The 18,278-nt window shown below is 40.6% G+C and overlaps 1 protein-coding gene across 7 annotated transcripts in view; it reads left to right on the top strand.

Moving 5' to 3' along the window:
- Positions 1 to 18,278, top strand: part of LOC118793453 (LIM domain-binding protein 2) — a 76,067-nt gene that overhangs the window by 44,273 nt on the left and 13,516 nt on the right. For all 7 annotated transcript variants that reach the window (XM_036551639.1, XM_036551643.1, XM_036551642.1 and 4 more), the window contains exons 3-5: positions 543 to 715; positions 7,003 to 7,125; positions 14,740 to 14,823. In XM_036551639.1, coding sequence (XP_036407532.1) covers positions 543 to 715; positions 7,003 to 7,125; positions 14,740 to 14,823 — 380 coding nt within the window. The remainder of the gene's footprint in view (positions 1 to 542; positions 716 to 7,002; positions 7,126 to 14,739; positions 14,824 to 18,278) is intronic.

Below are 18,278 nucleotides of genomic sequence, written 5' to 3'. Positions count from 1 at the left end.
CACGGCTCTTTAAGAAACAAACTGCACTGCACTCTGGCAGAATTCTTCGCGCTAATGCAACACACGCCGTTTCTGAGCGAGTCAAGTGTCAGTTTAAATGTAGCAGTAATGGGCATAAGTCCAGCGGTATTCAAAAATCATGTTAAAATTCAGTTTCATTTTTGCATTCTATGGTTCCTCTCTCCTTGTCAACAATCCCGATACAACCTGATTTAACACAATCTGTAATTGTTTTTAATACCACTTGCTTGGCAGTGGGTACCACCAACATTGAATAAAAAGCGATTCACCATTTCAAGAATAGAGAACAGTGAAACAACTAAAGGTAGCATTTTATCTTGTTAAGAGGAAGATTTCTGCTTTGATTGCAGACCAGTGCAAAACTTTGAGATTTATTACCTCGTAAGAAAGGCTTAGATTTATGTACAGGCCAGTGAAAAACTAAAGGCAGTGCATTATCTTGTGAGGACGTCTGAGCATTGATTAGAGGCCCTTTTTCAGCTGAATGAATCCTTGTCTGTCTTTGTTTGTGCGCTCTGCAGCCATTGGCCGGACCCTCATCCCTCGTTACTTCAGCACCGTGTTCGAGGGCGGAGTCACCGACCTGTATTACATCCTCAAGCACTCCAAGGAGTCCTTCCACAACTCCTGCATCACCGTCGACTGCGACCAGTGCACCATGGTCACTCAGCATGGGAAGCCAATGTTTACAAAGGTAAAGGTTACCCTTCGAATCCCCGGAAGATGGTAAACTGCAGCGCAGGCATAAGGGCAGGTGCGAGTGAGGCTGTGAAACGGGTAAAAATTCAGCCTGATGACCTTTAAATCACTCCCAGACACCCTGAGACCTGAGACACAACACATTTTGTATGTACATATTCAGCTAATTCACCCATGACATTATGTCAGTCAGCAAATACATATGCTGTACGCACGCACACACTTATATACAGTATGTCTGGATTTGTTAATCTTATTTGCAATAATTATTATTTGACTGCACCAGACATTATTCTTTGCGTAATATTTATATATGGGGGTTTTTCACATCTAAAAGTGACATTTTATAAACATGCTTTGTGTGCCGCACATACATCTTGAATGTTGTGTGGTTAGTTTAATTCAGTCCCATCTTTCTTTGAGAAGTACAAAGGAATCTCATATTTAGAGGAAGAGGTCCAACACGGGGAGTTCTCTTTTCTCATTCGAAAGGGAAAAAAGCCATAATCTTTCTTTTTCTGTGCAAGGAGGTGGTCTCAGAAGTGAGGAAACAGCCCACAGAGGAAAATCCAAATGCAGGATGTGAAGGAAAATGCAGTGTCCGGGAACTGCAGTACACGTTGGGTTAAATCCTGTCAGTTTCACGGGACTGGTATGATCACAGTGAGAGAATGAACTGACAGACCTTCTGTAGCGCCGGCACAGAGCACAGAGAATTGTAAATAATGCTGAAGGTCTATGGTTCACAATCCCCACTGTCAAGGAAATACCACCAGGAGGGTCCTGGAGACTGGGCCGTCTGTAGGAGGTGGTGTGAACACTGTGTCGTGGTTCTGCTGCAGATAGGAGGTGTGGCACATGCTGACCTGTCAGTGCAGTCATTTAATTTAGTATAAGCCTCCAGCTGTCACCGTAGATGAGAAGAGCATTCGAACCCATTCATCTAATTTGATCATTATGTGTTTGCTGACAGCCATCGTCAGTAGGTGTAGGGCGACGCCCCTTCTGCAACTCGGCTAATTGTCAATGCAGAAAATTCCGTCGGGGAACAAAAATGGAATTACCAATTGCCCCCTGACTCCCTCTGTCACTGGGAGTGATGGTGTGCATTCTTAGTTAAGAATTTTTTAAATGTATTGATTGAGAAAACGCATCACACTCAATTACTGCCCCGTCCAGGATTTTCAAGAAATAACCCTGTTGCTTGAGAGCCATTTCAATAATGTCCTAGGGGCTGTAATAGGCACCTGACCGTCCTTTACGACTGCAGTCACTTCACCGAATGGGAGTTTTTTTTCCCATTCAGAAAACACAGAGCATGTGCACCGGCACCTGAAACTACTGCACGGTGTTAAGAATGTTCCAGAAGCTCTCCGGCGCTGTGAGTCATCCGCAGCGCGAGAGTCGGCGCGCGCAGCGAGGGCCGAGGGGGCCGACCAGCTCCTTTTTATTACCCAGCATCCCCGGGGAACGCCGGCGCTCCTCCCGTCCCCCCGAGGAGGGCCCGCGCGCCCGCTGTGGGTAATCAAAATCTGTAAACGGAGAGCGGAGGGGAGGGAGATTCGCCCGGCGGTACCGCTGCTTGCGCCCCTCTGTTGTCACAGCGTTACCCATTCAGTGCGCCGCGTCCTCCCGCTGCGGGGTCGGGCCCCGCGCCGCTGTACTCCTTTGTCCGCCGCGCCGCCACGGCGCACTGTTTATTCCGCGGGTAATGCGGCCCAATCTTACACCGTTTTTCCTACCCAGCATGCTCTGCCTGTGAGAAGGAAGCTCTGTTTAGGGTTTTATTTTTTCACTCTTTAGGCCAATAGCAGTCCCTCTCTTAAAGGAAATATGAATTAGCTTGATGTTGTGTAACCTGCTTCAGTATAACGTGTGCATTAAAGCTGTCAAGATCATTCCCCAATTTGTGCTGTGTATGAACGGGTTTTAACATCAGTCTATCTATACTACTGTATTTACAGGACATTTAACTAAACAGAGCACAGTTTAAATCTGCTCAAACTACAGGCAGATAAAACAAGAAGATAATATATTTTTATATATATTTATATATATATATTTAACTTAATATACAGCATTTGCTGCAGTCTTAAATAATACGCAATATCGGTTGTAATGTGACACATATACTTGTTTTAATATCACAATGATCACAAACAATTATTTGTTTCACTCATTCTGCACATCCTGCTTCTTTCTTTGGATTCTACCCTCACTCTAAAGTACGGGATACATGTCTCATCAAGCTCATCTCCCTCCAAGGTGACTTCTGACTTTAAATCATTCATTCCTCAACTCTGGTGGTCCTTCAGAATAAAGAAAGTGTAAGAGAACCTGTTCCACAATAGATTTCTCTGGCCAGCCCCCCCCCCTTATCACTTCCAGTGTGTTTAAGTTCTGAATAACTGCAATAGATTAGACCGAATTAATGTCCCCCCATATATTAGCCTGCTACAACCTCCCCTCTAAATCACTCAGCCAAGCATATGGGTCGAAAGGGAGAGTTTTATTGCAAGTGTCTAAAATCAATGGCTGAAAGGTTGGAACTTTCATCTTTTATGCAGCAGCCTTTCTTTTATTCACTAGCATTTCCTTGCCAGTTTTTTACATTTTTCATTAAGAAGTCTTCCAGCTGAAAATTGTGGTTATGCTGGGTAAATCAGGGCAACAAATAATTTAGGAGCCTCATGTAATGAGCTCGCTAACTCCACTGTCTGTTCAATTTAGCATAGTTGGTAGCTCTGCTGACACATAATAAGACATATTTTTGCAGCATTTCAGTTGCTTTCAGAGTATTTTGAATATTTATACTCCTGGCATGGATATATTTCTTAAGCTGTTGTTCAGCTGTTATTGTGGAAATGGTTTTATGAGCTTGCTTGCTGTCTGTATTAGAGCTGACTGAGTGAATGAACAAATGAAGTACTGTGAAACAGCAAAGATATTAAAGGTATAGCTGCTAATTGCAGGTGTGCATACTTCATAAACTACCAATGGCATTGAGCTATGGAATGGCGATAATCATGTCACCTTGCTTTGTCTGTTTGAAGTTAGGGCTGATATATATAGACACAGATATGCCTATCTGAATTTTTCTTATTTGATCAATGAAATAAATGACATCTTCAGCCATGCTTACTGTAGTGCCACAACAGTTTTTTTTAAATGTGTAATCCTTGTTTTTTCAGTCTCTGATCATAACAGAAAATGAGCATGTACTGTAACTCACAATGCTAATGAGCACTTCATGATTTTTAACATTAAAATTACTTTTTATGTTTTCTCAAAGCTTTTTTGTCTCATAACCAGTATCTTCAAAAACATAACCGTGCATGTCTGACTTAAGAGCTTGTGAGGTTTTTCTACACCTGTTTTAAATGATAATTAGTCTTGCCCCTAATTAGTCAACAATAAATTATTGGCCAATTAATCACCTCATTAACCCAGAACATAACAGAAATTAGATCATCTAGAGAGGGCAAGGCTCTGAAAAACATTGCACTTGCTTACATTGGTTTGTAAGAGTTAGGGACACCGCACAAAGCTAGAGAAGTATATTGTACCCGTAGTCAGTTTTTTAGAATGCTGGATCAGGTGCTGAATATTTGAGCCTTTTCAGTTTGTTTCAATGTGTTTGAGTGATGGGGCTGCTGTTCCGGTAAAAGCCGTAACACCCGGAATGCCCTGTGCTGCTGATTTGGGGTTTGAATGACCCATTGACCATTGCATAACTGTAGTATCAGCCAGCCTACAATTTATGACACTATGTCCAGGTTCATAGACACACAGTTTTGATTGGACTTTAGCTGTTAACTTTTGTAAGGTTGCTGAAGTCCCATGTTGCGGCAAGGCCTTGACCTTGTACTGACTGAGCCCCCGCAAAAAGTAATTGAGGTCGTTTTTTTTTTCTCCTCTTTGGACAGAAGCCTCTCTTATAACCAGCCATATTCTTTGTCCATAACTTTGAGGAATTAAACTAAGCAGACAACTCCTAAAACTAACTGAGTGCCATGTTTTGAATTTTGAACAATAATGTCTTCTGAAAGTTTGTTGTGGTGTTGACATATTTCTTAGAATATGTATATGTCTGGGAGTCTGTAGGAGTTCAGCCATGTCAAGTAAACTGATTTAACCAGTGCTATAAGGTAACTCTCCAACCTTCACCGCGTCGTTGATGAAAACATTTTTCAACTTGCTGACCTGGGTTAAATAAGGCTGTAGTAACTGGTCAGTAAGCTTAGTAATTGTTCATTTTTTCATGCATACATAGTAAGGGTTTTATATTTGTAGTAGGTTCAGAATAATTCAACTGCAAAGAGAGCTAGAAGCACTGGAACGGGTTAAATTATATATTCACTAGTTGGAGGAGAGAAAAAAATGTGCTTTTTTTAGTTTTTCTTTTCCAGCATGGTCTAGTGGTACCACGTGATAGGCTGTGTGCCTGCCAGCCTCTTTCTTGTTGATCCTCGGGAGACCATCTGTGCTGGGGGCATTGATTAGAGTGTGTCTGCCGGGATTACATCTTTTCTGTTGCCATGCCAACTAATCAGCTGATTTCGGTTGCCGTGGCAACAAAATGTCAGAGCTCAGAGTACCATAACATGAATTCAGCAAAAAAAAAAAAAAAAAACAGCAAATGTTTTCTTAATTGGCAGCTCTCTTGATTTAAGATTCTTTGTCGTGTAAATTAACCCGGCTCACAAAGAATTTTATTTATTTATTTCATTTTTCCCCAAAATGAGAGGAAAGAAAAAAACAAGGGGAGATCAGGCTGAATATGGAGATGGTGTATTTTTGTTGGAATGTAGGTATCTTATCTCTTTTGTGAGGCTTAATGTGCTATGTGTTGGAGGACCGACACATACAAAAATATGTTTTGCGCCTTTGCACACCTTAGAATACAGTTCAATATGACAAACATCTTTGATGTATTTTGGAGAGTGATGCTCTACAAAGCAAAGCATTTATAGCTGGGAATTAACGGAGAATTATGTTGAATATGAAAATAGCTAATCTGAAATACCTGTCATGTTTTAGCATAACTGGAGTTTGACAGTTGTAAATACACTAATAAAAGCCAAGACGCGCATCCAGTCAGGCAGGGTGACAGAAGAATGGAGTGTATTTCCAGTGTCACATTTAATTTTGATCCATTTCTTTTCATCTCAGTTCATGTTTGACACACGCCTCTGTACATAACACAATGCAGCTCCAGACCTATATAATGTACTCCTTCATCTAGGAGGTTTCAGAAACAGTACTGCATTATGTCTTATTTAAGTGGTGTCAGAGATATTTGTGGGAAGCCTATGGCAGGCTGATGACAGTATGGGGCTCACGCTGTTGTTTAGGGATTTTAGGTTAGGTCTGTCCTAACTTTAGGATTTATGAAAACACATCAAATTCCACTTTAACAGGAATTTTAAGGTTATTGTAGAGTAAGCATATATTTGGGGATATTGAAGGATATTCAAGTGAGAATAAGGTCAGAAACATTCAGTGCTGTGCATTGTAACTTGGTTTGTACCAAAACACAGATATCACACTACTTTGTTCATTTCATTTGTCTTTTAATTAATTATGTTATTGAATATATTTATGTATTACAGTAAAGATGATATATTTAAATTGCATTTAGGGTTGTTCGCTGAAAAACTTGTATTGGTGAACTGTTATTACAGAGAAGTATTTGTTAAGTATTTAACATTCTACTTGTTACAGATATATCCGTATGTCCATACAAATATATCAAAATTCTGTCTTCGTCCTGTTTTTAATGGTTGGTCACGTTATGTAAAACTGTTTGCATTAATCCCATTTTATATGATGTGTACTGTTTATCGTTGGTGTAGCCTGCTAAAGGGAACTTATTTCTTTACATAGATTACAGGTATTGTTCCTATTTTGCAGATCTAAAATACAAATTGCAATTACCATCATACAAAAATAGTAACATAAAACAGAATGCTTAAAACTGTTTATCCTTTGGACAGATGAAAAATTCTGGGATCAGAAACTCTGCATATCTTTTCAGCATGTATAGCAGAGGGTGATGGCATTCTTTTGTTCTTCAAAAATTAATTCAACATGTATTTTAAAATGAACTATGTCCATCATCTAATTGGCATTTCAAAGCTTTTAAATGCTTAGCAAGTAGCCTAAAACAAAACACTTTTTTTTCTTTTCTTTCACAAACGTCATCTCAGGTGCCTATTAAATGTAAAAGTACGTTGTGAAAAAAATGATCAACTGCCGTTTTTCCCCTTTCCACCCTGGCAGGTTTGCACAGAAGGGCGGCTCATCCTGGAGTTTGCGTTTGACGACCTCATGAGGATCAAGACGTGGCATTTCACCATCAGGCAGTACAGAGAGCTGGTCCCGCGCAGCATATTAGCCATGCATGTGAGTTTGTTTTTACTCTCTTCTGCAGTATCAGGACTTTAGCAGCCTCGTGTTTCATTTCAGGCATGTTAATATTGTAATGTGAGCTGTCTGCTCCATTATTCATAGACTTTTGAGGCTCCACACAGTATTAAAAAAAGCAAGCGAGCAATGTTTGAATTTTAAAGGAAGGAGAGAATTTTTAAAATTCAGTAGGTTTTTTTTTTTTAAAACAGAGTCAGCAGCAGACTTGAAAGAATGTCTCAGATAAAATGTTCTGAATTCTAAACAAGGCCAACTATAATATTCTTAATCCCAGCAAGTGTAAATTATTTCATTATTATGAAAGAATAATTTGTGTCTTAAATGTCATGAATCTCCTTTGGCTATGCTTCATTTTAAGGATGTGTATTCTGTCAGAAACATTTGTGATATATATTACTAACTGTTTATTAAGTATCACTGAAAGAGTTAATAAGATGATAGTAAGTGACCCGTAAATAGGTAATAAGCTGTCTTTGAGTGTTGGTATTTATTTAAGAAGTGACTAACTTGTATTATTAATGTAAATGTAAGTATTACAGCCTGATATTAATCTAAAAAATGAATATATGAGACATACATTTTTTAAAATGATTTAAAAATAATTTCACTCTACAACAAGAAACGTATTACCAATTTACCTGCTCATTACCTACTAGAAAAAGCTGTCGTACTTAATTAATTTGTATAATTAATTTGCTGCAATGTTTTCACTGACTGTTTTCATCTAGCAGCATAAATAGACCATTGAAATAAAGCATGACCTGTCTTTTAAAATAAATTTAGTGTAATTTAGTCATTATGTTATTACATCTTAAAACATGGGAAATGTGTTTGCAGATGGAAATATTATCTACATTGTTAGTTCCAGCCTATGATTTTCTGCAGCTAACTACCCAGGTTCTGGCAAAGAAGCAAACCAATCTTTGTCAGATCTGGTGAATATCCATAGCTCAAAGAAAGACCATTTAATGTGTTGGACTTGCTAATTTTACCTTTGTGTCTCATCTGACAAGCATTTTTATAACAAAGAAAAGTCCTACAACAATATTTCTGAACAGCCCGTATGGTATTTGAGTGAAGGTGTTATGTTGCATTTAAATGGATAAATGGAACCTTGACAGTTTTGTTGGCATGTGTAGAAGTATGGAAATATGGAATATGGTTTGTATATTGATTTTTGCATATGATGCCTGCCTGTGTGTGTGTGTGTGTGTGTGTGTGTGTGTGTGTGTGTGTGTGTGTGTGTACTTGGCCTTCCCATGTATCTGTAACACAGAATCACTGAGATCTGAAGAATCACTGAGAATCACAAGAGATTTCTATTTTTGTGGATTTATGTGATGTTTGTGTGTGTGTATGTTTTGTATTATTTTGTATTTTGCTTTGTATTCTTTTTGTCAGGATCAAATCAGCAAGCAAGCAATGATCATTCTTATACTCTTATATTTTGGCACTTTCACCCCTATATAACAAATAAATCCTAAAGGTGTGTTGGAGTGATTTCCACTGTGCAGTAATATTCACCAAATTTTCAAACAGAATTATAAGCACTGTTACCAAAATTAGCACTTGCCCAGATCAAGTTGGAGTCAATTGCAAATTGAATTGGTATGGACAATTTTCAACAGGATCTGCCCTATTCTTTGTAGTCTGGGTTGCTAAAACCAAGCATGATCGCTGCTTCTCTGGGGATGGACCCCACCCCAACCCTGTTTACAACCCTGACTAAATCAGATGGAAGATTGACAGATTCACAGGTGAATGAAATTAGGTTTCACAATCCGTGTCTTTTGTCTTTGGGCTTTTTGCAGGCTGCCCAAACTCCCACAGGAGCCCGCCTGCTGGGTGATTCTGCATTGCCTCTAGCATCATGGCATACGTGTGATGACGTATTAATATATAGCGTCATGATGTGAGCAAAATAATGTTGCGAGACATGCATTGTGATTTAAATCCAGCTATTTCAAGTACAAAAACGGGCATAACTGATTATGGATTATTCAGTTTGCCCCTGGGGCTATACAATTCCACTCTGCAGGAAATGAATTTATTGTAGGAGTTGGTGTGTGAGGAGCTCTGTTAGTGATGTGTAGAAGTTTCCACTTTTGATCACAGTGTCATTTTAATGAGGTAGGGGAAGGCTTGCTCTGAAGACCAAAGCACAATGTTTCATTCTGGGTACTAAATCCAGACTGCACACGTACTGTACCTCATATATCGTAGTTAATTGGTATCTGGAATTTGGGTATGTGCTCTACACAGATATACCTTGTACGGATGATCGGTTGAATATTTTTTTTATTTAATTCTTTGAGAAAAATGTCTCCTATCTTCATGGCCGTGTGCATTTAAGGAGTTGTCCTGTGTGCGTTTTCACAAACATGGCATCACTGATGAAGATTGTTCAGTCACTGGGAGAGGCGCTCGTTTTAGGCAGCATTTTCCCCCAGCTAAATTCAGCTGTTTACCCTGGAAGCTCTCTGCCACGGTTTTTGTCTGCAGAATTATTTTAATGCCATTTTGATGCCTCTGCATTGGCACCCTCTTGACTGCGGACACCGCGGCCTGAATGCCCATTGCATGTGGCGGAGTGAGCAATCTGCCACCTGCCCGCAACACCAATGCCCGGGAAAAATCAGTGGAGAAAGAGCAATTATCACAGAAGGTGAAACTGCAGATGTTTTTTTTTATTAATGCCGGTTGCAGATTGCAGACTCTGTGTGGGTTCCCTGCGACACAAAAAAGGCACCCCTAACAAAGCAGCCGCGGCTCCCGGTTTACGGCCGTCGGCGCATCGCTTTGTCCCTGTGTAATTTCATGTTGAAGAGTTGCTTGTGTATTCTGTTCATTAGAGGTCTCGCAGCAGAGAGAGCGAATGTGCAACAGTCACAGGGCGGGTCAGCGTTGGTTTGCGCCATTTAGTCCTTTTGTGCGTGTAAAGAAAAAAAAAAACCTGTGTGTGCGACGTATTTGTGCATTAAGATGTTTGTGGTATCAGTATTTCCCTAAGGTCAAGGAAAGGCCCCATGCAATTCAGCCCTGAATAAATGGTATTATAAACACATTCCATTCATCTCCACCTGAAAGCGTGCTTCTGCACTGTAGCCAGGTGTCTTCTGTTAGATGATGGCCTTCTCGGATTGTTCATTAATACCACAGCCTGAGTGCAGGACACTCACGTTTATTCTTAACGAGAGCACAATGACATTTATTAGTGCTCTGCAGCACAAAATTAAAAAAATGAAAAAAAATCAAACATATCGTTTGTGTCGCCACAACAATTTCTCTAATAAACATAGCTATGAAATGTACTTTTGATTAATAACGTACAAAATGAAACAAACGTCACTGTTTTAGGTTCATGTTGATATCAGTAAAATCAGGAGTAATATCACTATCAAATTTTTTTCCACTGATTTCTTGTCACAGCACAAATAAACAGAAAAATAAACTAAAAACAACTAAACTAGTGATTGCATGAATTTGCAATCACTATCAAAATTTTTTCTGCTGATTTCTTGTCACAGCACAAATAAACAGAAAAATAAGCTAAAAACAACTAAACTAGTGATTGCATGAATTTGCAATCACTATCAAAATTTTTTCTGCTGATTTCTTGTCACAGCACAAATAAACGGAAAAATAAACTAAAAACAACTAAACTAGTGATTGCATGAATTTGCAATCCTATTTGTGGTTTTCCTAGAAGCAGAGCAGTTCTGCAGTCATGTAAATATCAATGATTATTTCTTACTTTAGCCACCTATTAGTTATTGCAGAGACAGTGCTTTCTTTGAATTTCTTTGTGATTCCTGGCACTCGGCCAGTTTGATCCATTTTTTTGTTTTGTTTGTTTTTGTCAGTTGGAGAAGCGTAGCTGAGGAATGTTTGAACGCAGTATGTTCACTAGAGGAAGGTTCTGGTCTTTTCAATCTGATTTTTCTGTTTACTGCAGTCTAAGAGGAGATTGAAGACTCTAAGTACACAAGAGAAGTCAACCTCAAAGTCTCAATCTCGCACAACTCCCGTCCACGAAAAAATTTCGGATTCAATATCATGCCCGGCATCTGTCTGTACCAACTCACTTGCTTGTGACGGACAGCGGTGACAAAGTATGGGAAATGTATTTATGTGCTGTGGGATGTCTGGAGGTAATCATCGCTGAGGTCTGTACAGGCTAGCTGAGTGCTGCACTCTGACACCTCATTCACTCAGGGAGAGAGAGAGAGAGAAAGTGAGAGAGCTGAGGCAACTGCGTGCTGCCTGTGGGCTTTGCAGAGCCAAGTCCGTCCCCAGACATCGCACTTAATTCAATCAGCGCCCCCTAGAGACAGAGTGGTTTTGCAGTGACAGAGGATGATTGTGGTACCTGCCTGAGGCGGGGTTGCTCAGATCAGCACGCCTCACTCACTGTGCAAGGAGTACCGTGGAGGAGACCAGAGACCAGTGCCTATACAGTGTCCACTCCTTATTCGTCAAAGGTTCATATTTAAATGAATCAGCTGAATGGACCATCATGCCCTGTCCATTCGCTTGCTGCTTTGTTGCTTGCTGCTTGCTGCTTAGGGATGTGATATGTATGTTTGTGTTGTGTGCTGGTTTAAACACACCTTGTCAGCAGAATGGAAAAAAACAGTCATCTTAATCCTCCTTCTCAATTTTACTCTTACTGCACTGAAAGTAGGCAAAGCTATTCCACTCAAATGAAATTAAAGTGTATATTATGTGCAAAGCACAAGATTTGGCCATATGCATAGTTCAAGGACAGATAATAACTGTTTTTTTAATACTGCAGATTGATTGGCTATGATTAACTGCATGTAAAATGTTTAAATCCCATTTTAATATTGCGGGCAGTGGCTCCTCAATGTTCTGTATGGAACTGACCGGTCATTTTACTGAAGTAAAATGGAATTGGTATGGTACATTGTCTTATGTGATGGAGAAGAAAATGGCATGCTGGTGTCTTTGTTGCAACACAGCTGCATTCATACTGAATACCAGTTAATTGTCTTGTAGAATATACAGCTGAAACCACCTCTCGAAAATATTTTCACAGTCAAGTTAGCTAACTAACTAGCCTGCTTTTTAGCTCAGCAGTGGTATGTTTTTCATTGCCTATCTCCACCAGCATAATAACGGTTACATAGAATCCATGTGGATACTCCGCAACAGGGATTCTGTTTAGGGGGTTGTTCATCTCTTCTTATTTAATCTGTTGGTGATGTTGTTCTGAAATGTGTCATCATGGACATACAGTAAAATCAATTTTTTCTTGGTTTAAATGAAAATAATTACACATTAGACCGTTAAGCAATTCGTGGTGTATTTTTGATACACTGTAGATACCTTTGAACACTTAAATTGCTACACTGTAGGTGCAGTTTAACTGCTCTTTAAAGCAACATCCTAATAGTATCAAGATTTGTACACGGTACATTATGACTCTACCCCCTCCCCCATTACCATCTGAGGGTTTCTGTACCAAGGCATGACCCACTACTATACATATCTCATACGCTACTGAATGTGAGCACGCACTGCCCATCTGTGGAATCTGTTGAGTATTTCCTGCGTGGAATCTGTAGGGAGGAATGTTTTTGCTGATGTCATCCATTTTGATTGGCTGAGAATATGTTATTTTAGATTTATTCATAAAAAATATTGCAGAGCTGCCACCACAGTGCTTTGACTGTTTCCACTCTGCTCTCATGACATCGGGTTATATCTATAGGTTAATTACAGCTGTCTTTTTTATGTTTTGCGTACTGTTTTGTCTAACTTCTGTGCACAATTTTGAGAGACACATTTCAGTATGTCTTAAAGTTTTATTTCCCTACACTTAAATTACACTTAGAATTAAATTACAGGTACTCATGATGTTGTGTAAGATAAAAAAAAAAATCATCTTTATTGAGTGGGAAACAAAGCTTGTTGTTGTTAGATTGAATCAAGGCCATGCCTTACAGAGTACATGACCAGTAATACAACATGATTTATGTGTCCTTCACCCAAACAAAAGAAGCACTTCATTACCACGGGGGTGGAGTCCTTTGCATTTATGGTGCTTCATTTGCCAGCATTGATTTTGGGAACATTCCAGCTGCCTGTCTCTGAAATAAAAAGAAAAAGACGCAGTGAGAATGTCAGCTGTCAGCAGTGCTTCATTAAGTACATAAGTATGTTTCTTTTTATAAAGTCACTGCACTGCCCAGACCTCAGTGACAGCCTGTCATGGAGATTAGTTTACTATTTGCATTTGTATTTGCATTAAGCCATAATTCGATTTATGAGCGACCGATGTCCTGTTTTTTGCTGCAGGTCATAATAACTGGGATGACAATGATGTAAAGCGCTGTACTTTCCTTTCTGTAAACTCAACAGACACCACTTCATTTTCCTGCAAGACAATTCAGTTATAATCCAGCTTCCAAAGTCAATTAATGACACAATGGCTTTAGGTTAAAATGGCCTGCTGCAAACGGCCCACTCCATACCCATGTCTTCGATACCTGGCTAATGCTAACGTTCATATCATCCATCCCAGTCTATAGGCTAAAATGTATCTACGGTATGAATTTTAAGGACCCAAAAAAATCATTGTAATGGTTACAAAAATCATTTTCTGCTATGTCATGCCTCCTTTTCCTCACCCGCTGGCCTCCTACCCCTCTGTTTTGTCCACACCCCCATTTTTGTTACTCTCCTGACTGATCTCCTTGGACTATAGTGAGACGTTTGCCACATATTTACCCACTTCATTTTCAAAAATCAGCTAGTTGTCTTGCAAGCTATGATGCTAGTAGTCTAGCCAGCCTAGAATTCTACATGCATCAATGTCGTTCCCATTTTTTAAAGAGCCATGTACATTGTTCTCGTAGCCATTACAATAAATTTTGGGGATCTGACCATTCAAATCATAAAAATGGTTCTGTCTGGAGACTTTTTTGGGTGTTATTTGCTACTAAAATCCTTTTTGAAAAGATCTTAATTTCAAACGTCAAGTCAGGCAGTCAGACCTGCCAGTCTGAGCTGTTTTCATACAGAAGTCAAATCTACTCAAACAGGTATTTATTTAAAAGTGAGGGAAATTTGCAAGTGAGCCAAGGGAAATGGCCTAATTAAGAGTTACCACAGAAAATGTTTATTTCCCCTTTTGATAGTAAAGGAGCCAAAAGACTTTCTTCTTCTGTCAAATTCTGAAGACTATTTTTAGTGATTATGTTTTTATTTCATAAAAATATATTTCAGAAAGTAAACTGAGAGTCAGAGTGCTGGTCAGAACAAATGGAAATCCTAACAAATGCAATTGTTTTATTGATAAAAAAAATACACATTACTAAAAAGAAACCGTAAGAAAACTTTCAAAACCTTCTTGAAAATAATTTAAATAAGGGAGAGAAGATAGTTGCATGACAGACACCTGTAGGCTGTGTGATGGAAAGCTTGGTTGGGGTCTTTAGTGTGTCTGCTGGATGGGTTGTTTCGGATCGTTTGTGTCTCTGTCAGAGGGGATGGCTCGGGTTTTTAGCGTCCCTACCCAGACGGGTTGGTTCGGATTTTCAGTGTCTCTGTTTCTCTTCTTTCCAGGCGCAGGACACTCAGGTGCTGGAGCAGCTGTCGAAAAACATCACCCGGATGGGTCTGACCAATTTCACCCTCAACTACCTCAGGGTGAGAATCCTGTCACAGTGGTGCCATCCACTGACCCCTCTGCTCCAAAGATCACAGACGCCACAGCGTACGCAGCCTCCACCCATCCCCTCCCTCTCACAACACCCCCTGTAGTAGCTAACGTGCTTCCCCCCAGAATGACTCAGCTATTACAGGAAATTTTGGATTCTGTAGGCTGTAGGAAGAAATACAGTATCCTTCACAGAGATAAACCAATGGAAAGCGTATGACTGGCCTTACCAAGCACACACCAAGGAGGCAACCCCTTGTGAGGGTGACGGATGCATGCTTAGTACTTCCAACCAGATGCTTTCTCAGTATTTATGGCTTTCTGTGAGCCATTCTAGGCGCCCTTTAATTTAAGACGCCTGGGGCACCCCAGCCATTCATTTAGCAGTGTGCGACCAGAGGGTGACCTGTGAGTTTGTAGCAAATGGTGTTCAGGGTGGGAGAGTGGGCCTGGGTGTTGTGTGCTTGGAGCGCCCCCCCTGTCCCCAGCCCACCCCACCCACACACACACACACACACACACACACATGCACACCTACAAATGGTGAATATAAGAGGCCTTGCACCAGCTCAAATTATTCCCAGCTTTGTTGCCTTGTTTGTTCTAGTCATTCTGGCTTGAGTGACAGCTGGGGATTCCGACCCGAGGAACAAGGGAGAGAAAACTAATTGGAGATAGAAAATTAGCATAACATTAATGAATGTTCCCTGTTGAGACACATTATTTCGCTCGTGCCGCGCCGAGCGAATGGAGATCCATTATTGTTTTCTGGTGAATATTATGGCAGGACCGAGAGGCGGCTTGAACGTAAACATCATAATACGGAATGTCCTCGGCAGGATTGTTACCATGGTAATTCTTCAGGTCCCATGTTTACGTAGCTTATGCACGGAAAATAATGTTGTTTTTTTGTGTTGTTTTTTGTAAAATTTACAATTTTAGAAAACAGAATGCTAATGAATCTATCCTATTAAGTAGTCTTTTTGAAAGTTGCATTCCAGCGAATTTAATATTAAAGGCTGACTGAGTCTGAATCCCCCTCCACTATTGACCACTGAGATGAAATGTAGAAGCTTTCGAAAGTACTAGAGGAGAGTACTTTCAAGTAAGTTTTTTGGACCAGCAGTTTAATACCCTACTGCTTCTTGTCCAGTGCATGTTGCTTGCAATGTTAGTGTTGCGCATTGCACATTATTACATTAGAAGCTCCCTATGGAGTCATGATTGAATTCCTGTGGTTCAGCTTAAAGATCTACCTTGAGACCTTTTATTTGAAGCTGCATGTTGTACGTCTTAGAACATATAGGGGGGAAGCCACCGCCAAAGTTATACGGCATCACCAGAAAGTGGGAGCGTGTTGCCTGCTTTGAAAACAAGTACATGCGTTTTATCAAAACATGTCAGTCTTTTGCTGTATGGGAAAAAAAAAGGATTGCATGTTAAAAGCGCCTGTGATCTATTATAAAATTCCCGGTACATTTTTAACCTTGTCTCTGACAGCCGTTGTGTCGCTCTGAAGAATTGCTGTCACAGACGAGTCTTCATTATGAAGTCAGTGATGTAGTCTCAGTGGAGGCCCTTCTTTGTTTTTTAGTACGCAGATATGTACTCAATGAGCTTTGTGTGTGTCGGGCTCTTGTTATAAATTCCCGCCTTTTCATCCTCTTTGCAGCCTTTAACTCCATGGAAAATGAATAAAGCGCTTGTGTACGGCAGATATACATTGATAGTTTCCTCCACCACTCGAAGCACAGTGCGCCTATCGATGGTAAAATATTTATGAGTAGAATTGTGAATAAAAACGGATGAGCTTGGGTTGATGGGTTAACAAGGTGAGCTTGGATCAATGATGGATGGACAGAGGCACTTGAAGAATTACCAGGAGACACGCCGCATAGAATTGTGGAAAAAAAAACAAGATGAGCTTGGATGTTTTGTAAAACACTTGGGTCAAATCAGCATAGTTATGTGAAATGGCAGGATCGTGTTCAGAAATGCGGTCTATACGTCATATCAACAGGATGATTTATTTTCAAGGGTCAGTCTTTTTCAGGGGTAGCTGAAGTCATCATTGTAAGAAACCTGAATTTGACTTTAACTCTGTGCCTTGTCGGCACTCATATTGTGTGTGGAAGTGGCTACCATTACAAGTCAGCCTTGAACATTTTTTAGACAAGACCTGAAATGACCATGGCTCACACGTGGTCTTCCAAAAAAGCAGCAACACAAGCTTACATTCAAAGTTACTCAAAGTTAAGGACATGTCAAGAATGGTATGTTTGCAATAGAAATTTTCATCCTCTGTGTGGGAGGTTGTGCATGAGGAAGTGTCAGATTAAGGCTGTCAATCAGGAATAATATACCAGGGGACTGTGGCCCTGAGGGTGCCAGGATGAAACACCTTGGTCATGCATTTTCTCACAGGTTTAAAAGAGATGTCTCTGTGACTTTCCTGTTGCTCTGAGAAATCTCAGCGTGGGCGCCGGGTGAAGCAGGAATCAGATGTTTCTGTTTTTTTGAAGGGAGATTAGCTGAGAGCCTCCATTGTGTTGGGAATCCTGTGAAAATCTTTCCGACCACCCCAGCGTCAAGGTGATTTGCAGCGGTTCTCCCTTGAGTTTAAGCGCACCTTTTTCCCGCCGCTGAAATCAGCTTAAGCTGCGATTGTTTTTAGGAAGCCGCCCACTCTTTCCCGCTCCACTTATCGTCGACTTGAAAAGCAGTGGCAGTTTCCTGGCTGGGGGTCAAGCGGTCGTTTTGGCTGGTACATTATTATGATTATGCCGTGCAGCTTCTGCATATATTAAAGCTGCAGACTTCCTAGTATTCAGACTTAAAATAGCTCCTTGTTTGGGGAAAACAGTCCTGTGGATTGTTCCTGAGTGTGAGCTCAGTGCACGGCTCAGAATTAGGGTGTTTTCAGAGGAAAAAAAAATCATCTGCATTTTTTTTGTGTGTGTGTGGGAACACAGCCTACCATATTTGTTCAACAACAACTCGATAAGCATTTTTTGACCGTGCCTGTATACTGACAGAGCAGCGCTGTCAGCTGAATGGCATTTGCATTTCTGGACGCTGTACAGTCCCCGTCTGGGCAGTAATAAGGCTGAGGTGGACGTCCCTCGGAGAGGGGTGCCCAGAGCGCCGAGCAGCGCCAGGTGTGCGGAGGTTAGCTCATGCATAATGATAGCCATATGCTGCCGCGAACAACGACACTGCCGTGTCGCCTGTGGGAGGGAGGGTATCGGATCCTTTTGATTCTCTTTGAGGAGCGCTTTTGTCCGAGGTAATTCCCTTCCACTCATGTAGGTCTTAATTATGGGAACAAGTCCCCGAGAAAAAGTTACTAAAACAGACCAATGTTATTGTTAGTGCTGCGTTTGACTGTATTGACATTTGTATGTCAGGAGTCAGTCTCAGAAGGACATGAGGATGGCCATGCACG

The sequence above is a fragment of the Megalops cyprinoides genome, chromosome 18 (genome assembly GCF_013368585.1).
Source record: "Megalops cyprinoides isolate fMegCyp1 chromosome 18, fMegCyp1.pri, whole genome shotgun sequence".
Classification (NCBI taxonomy): domain Eukaryota; kingdom Metazoa; phylum Chordata; class Actinopteri; order Elopiformes; family Megalopidae; genus Megalops; species Megalops cyprinoides.
This window is presented reverse-complemented; position numbering and strand designations above follow the sequence as displayed.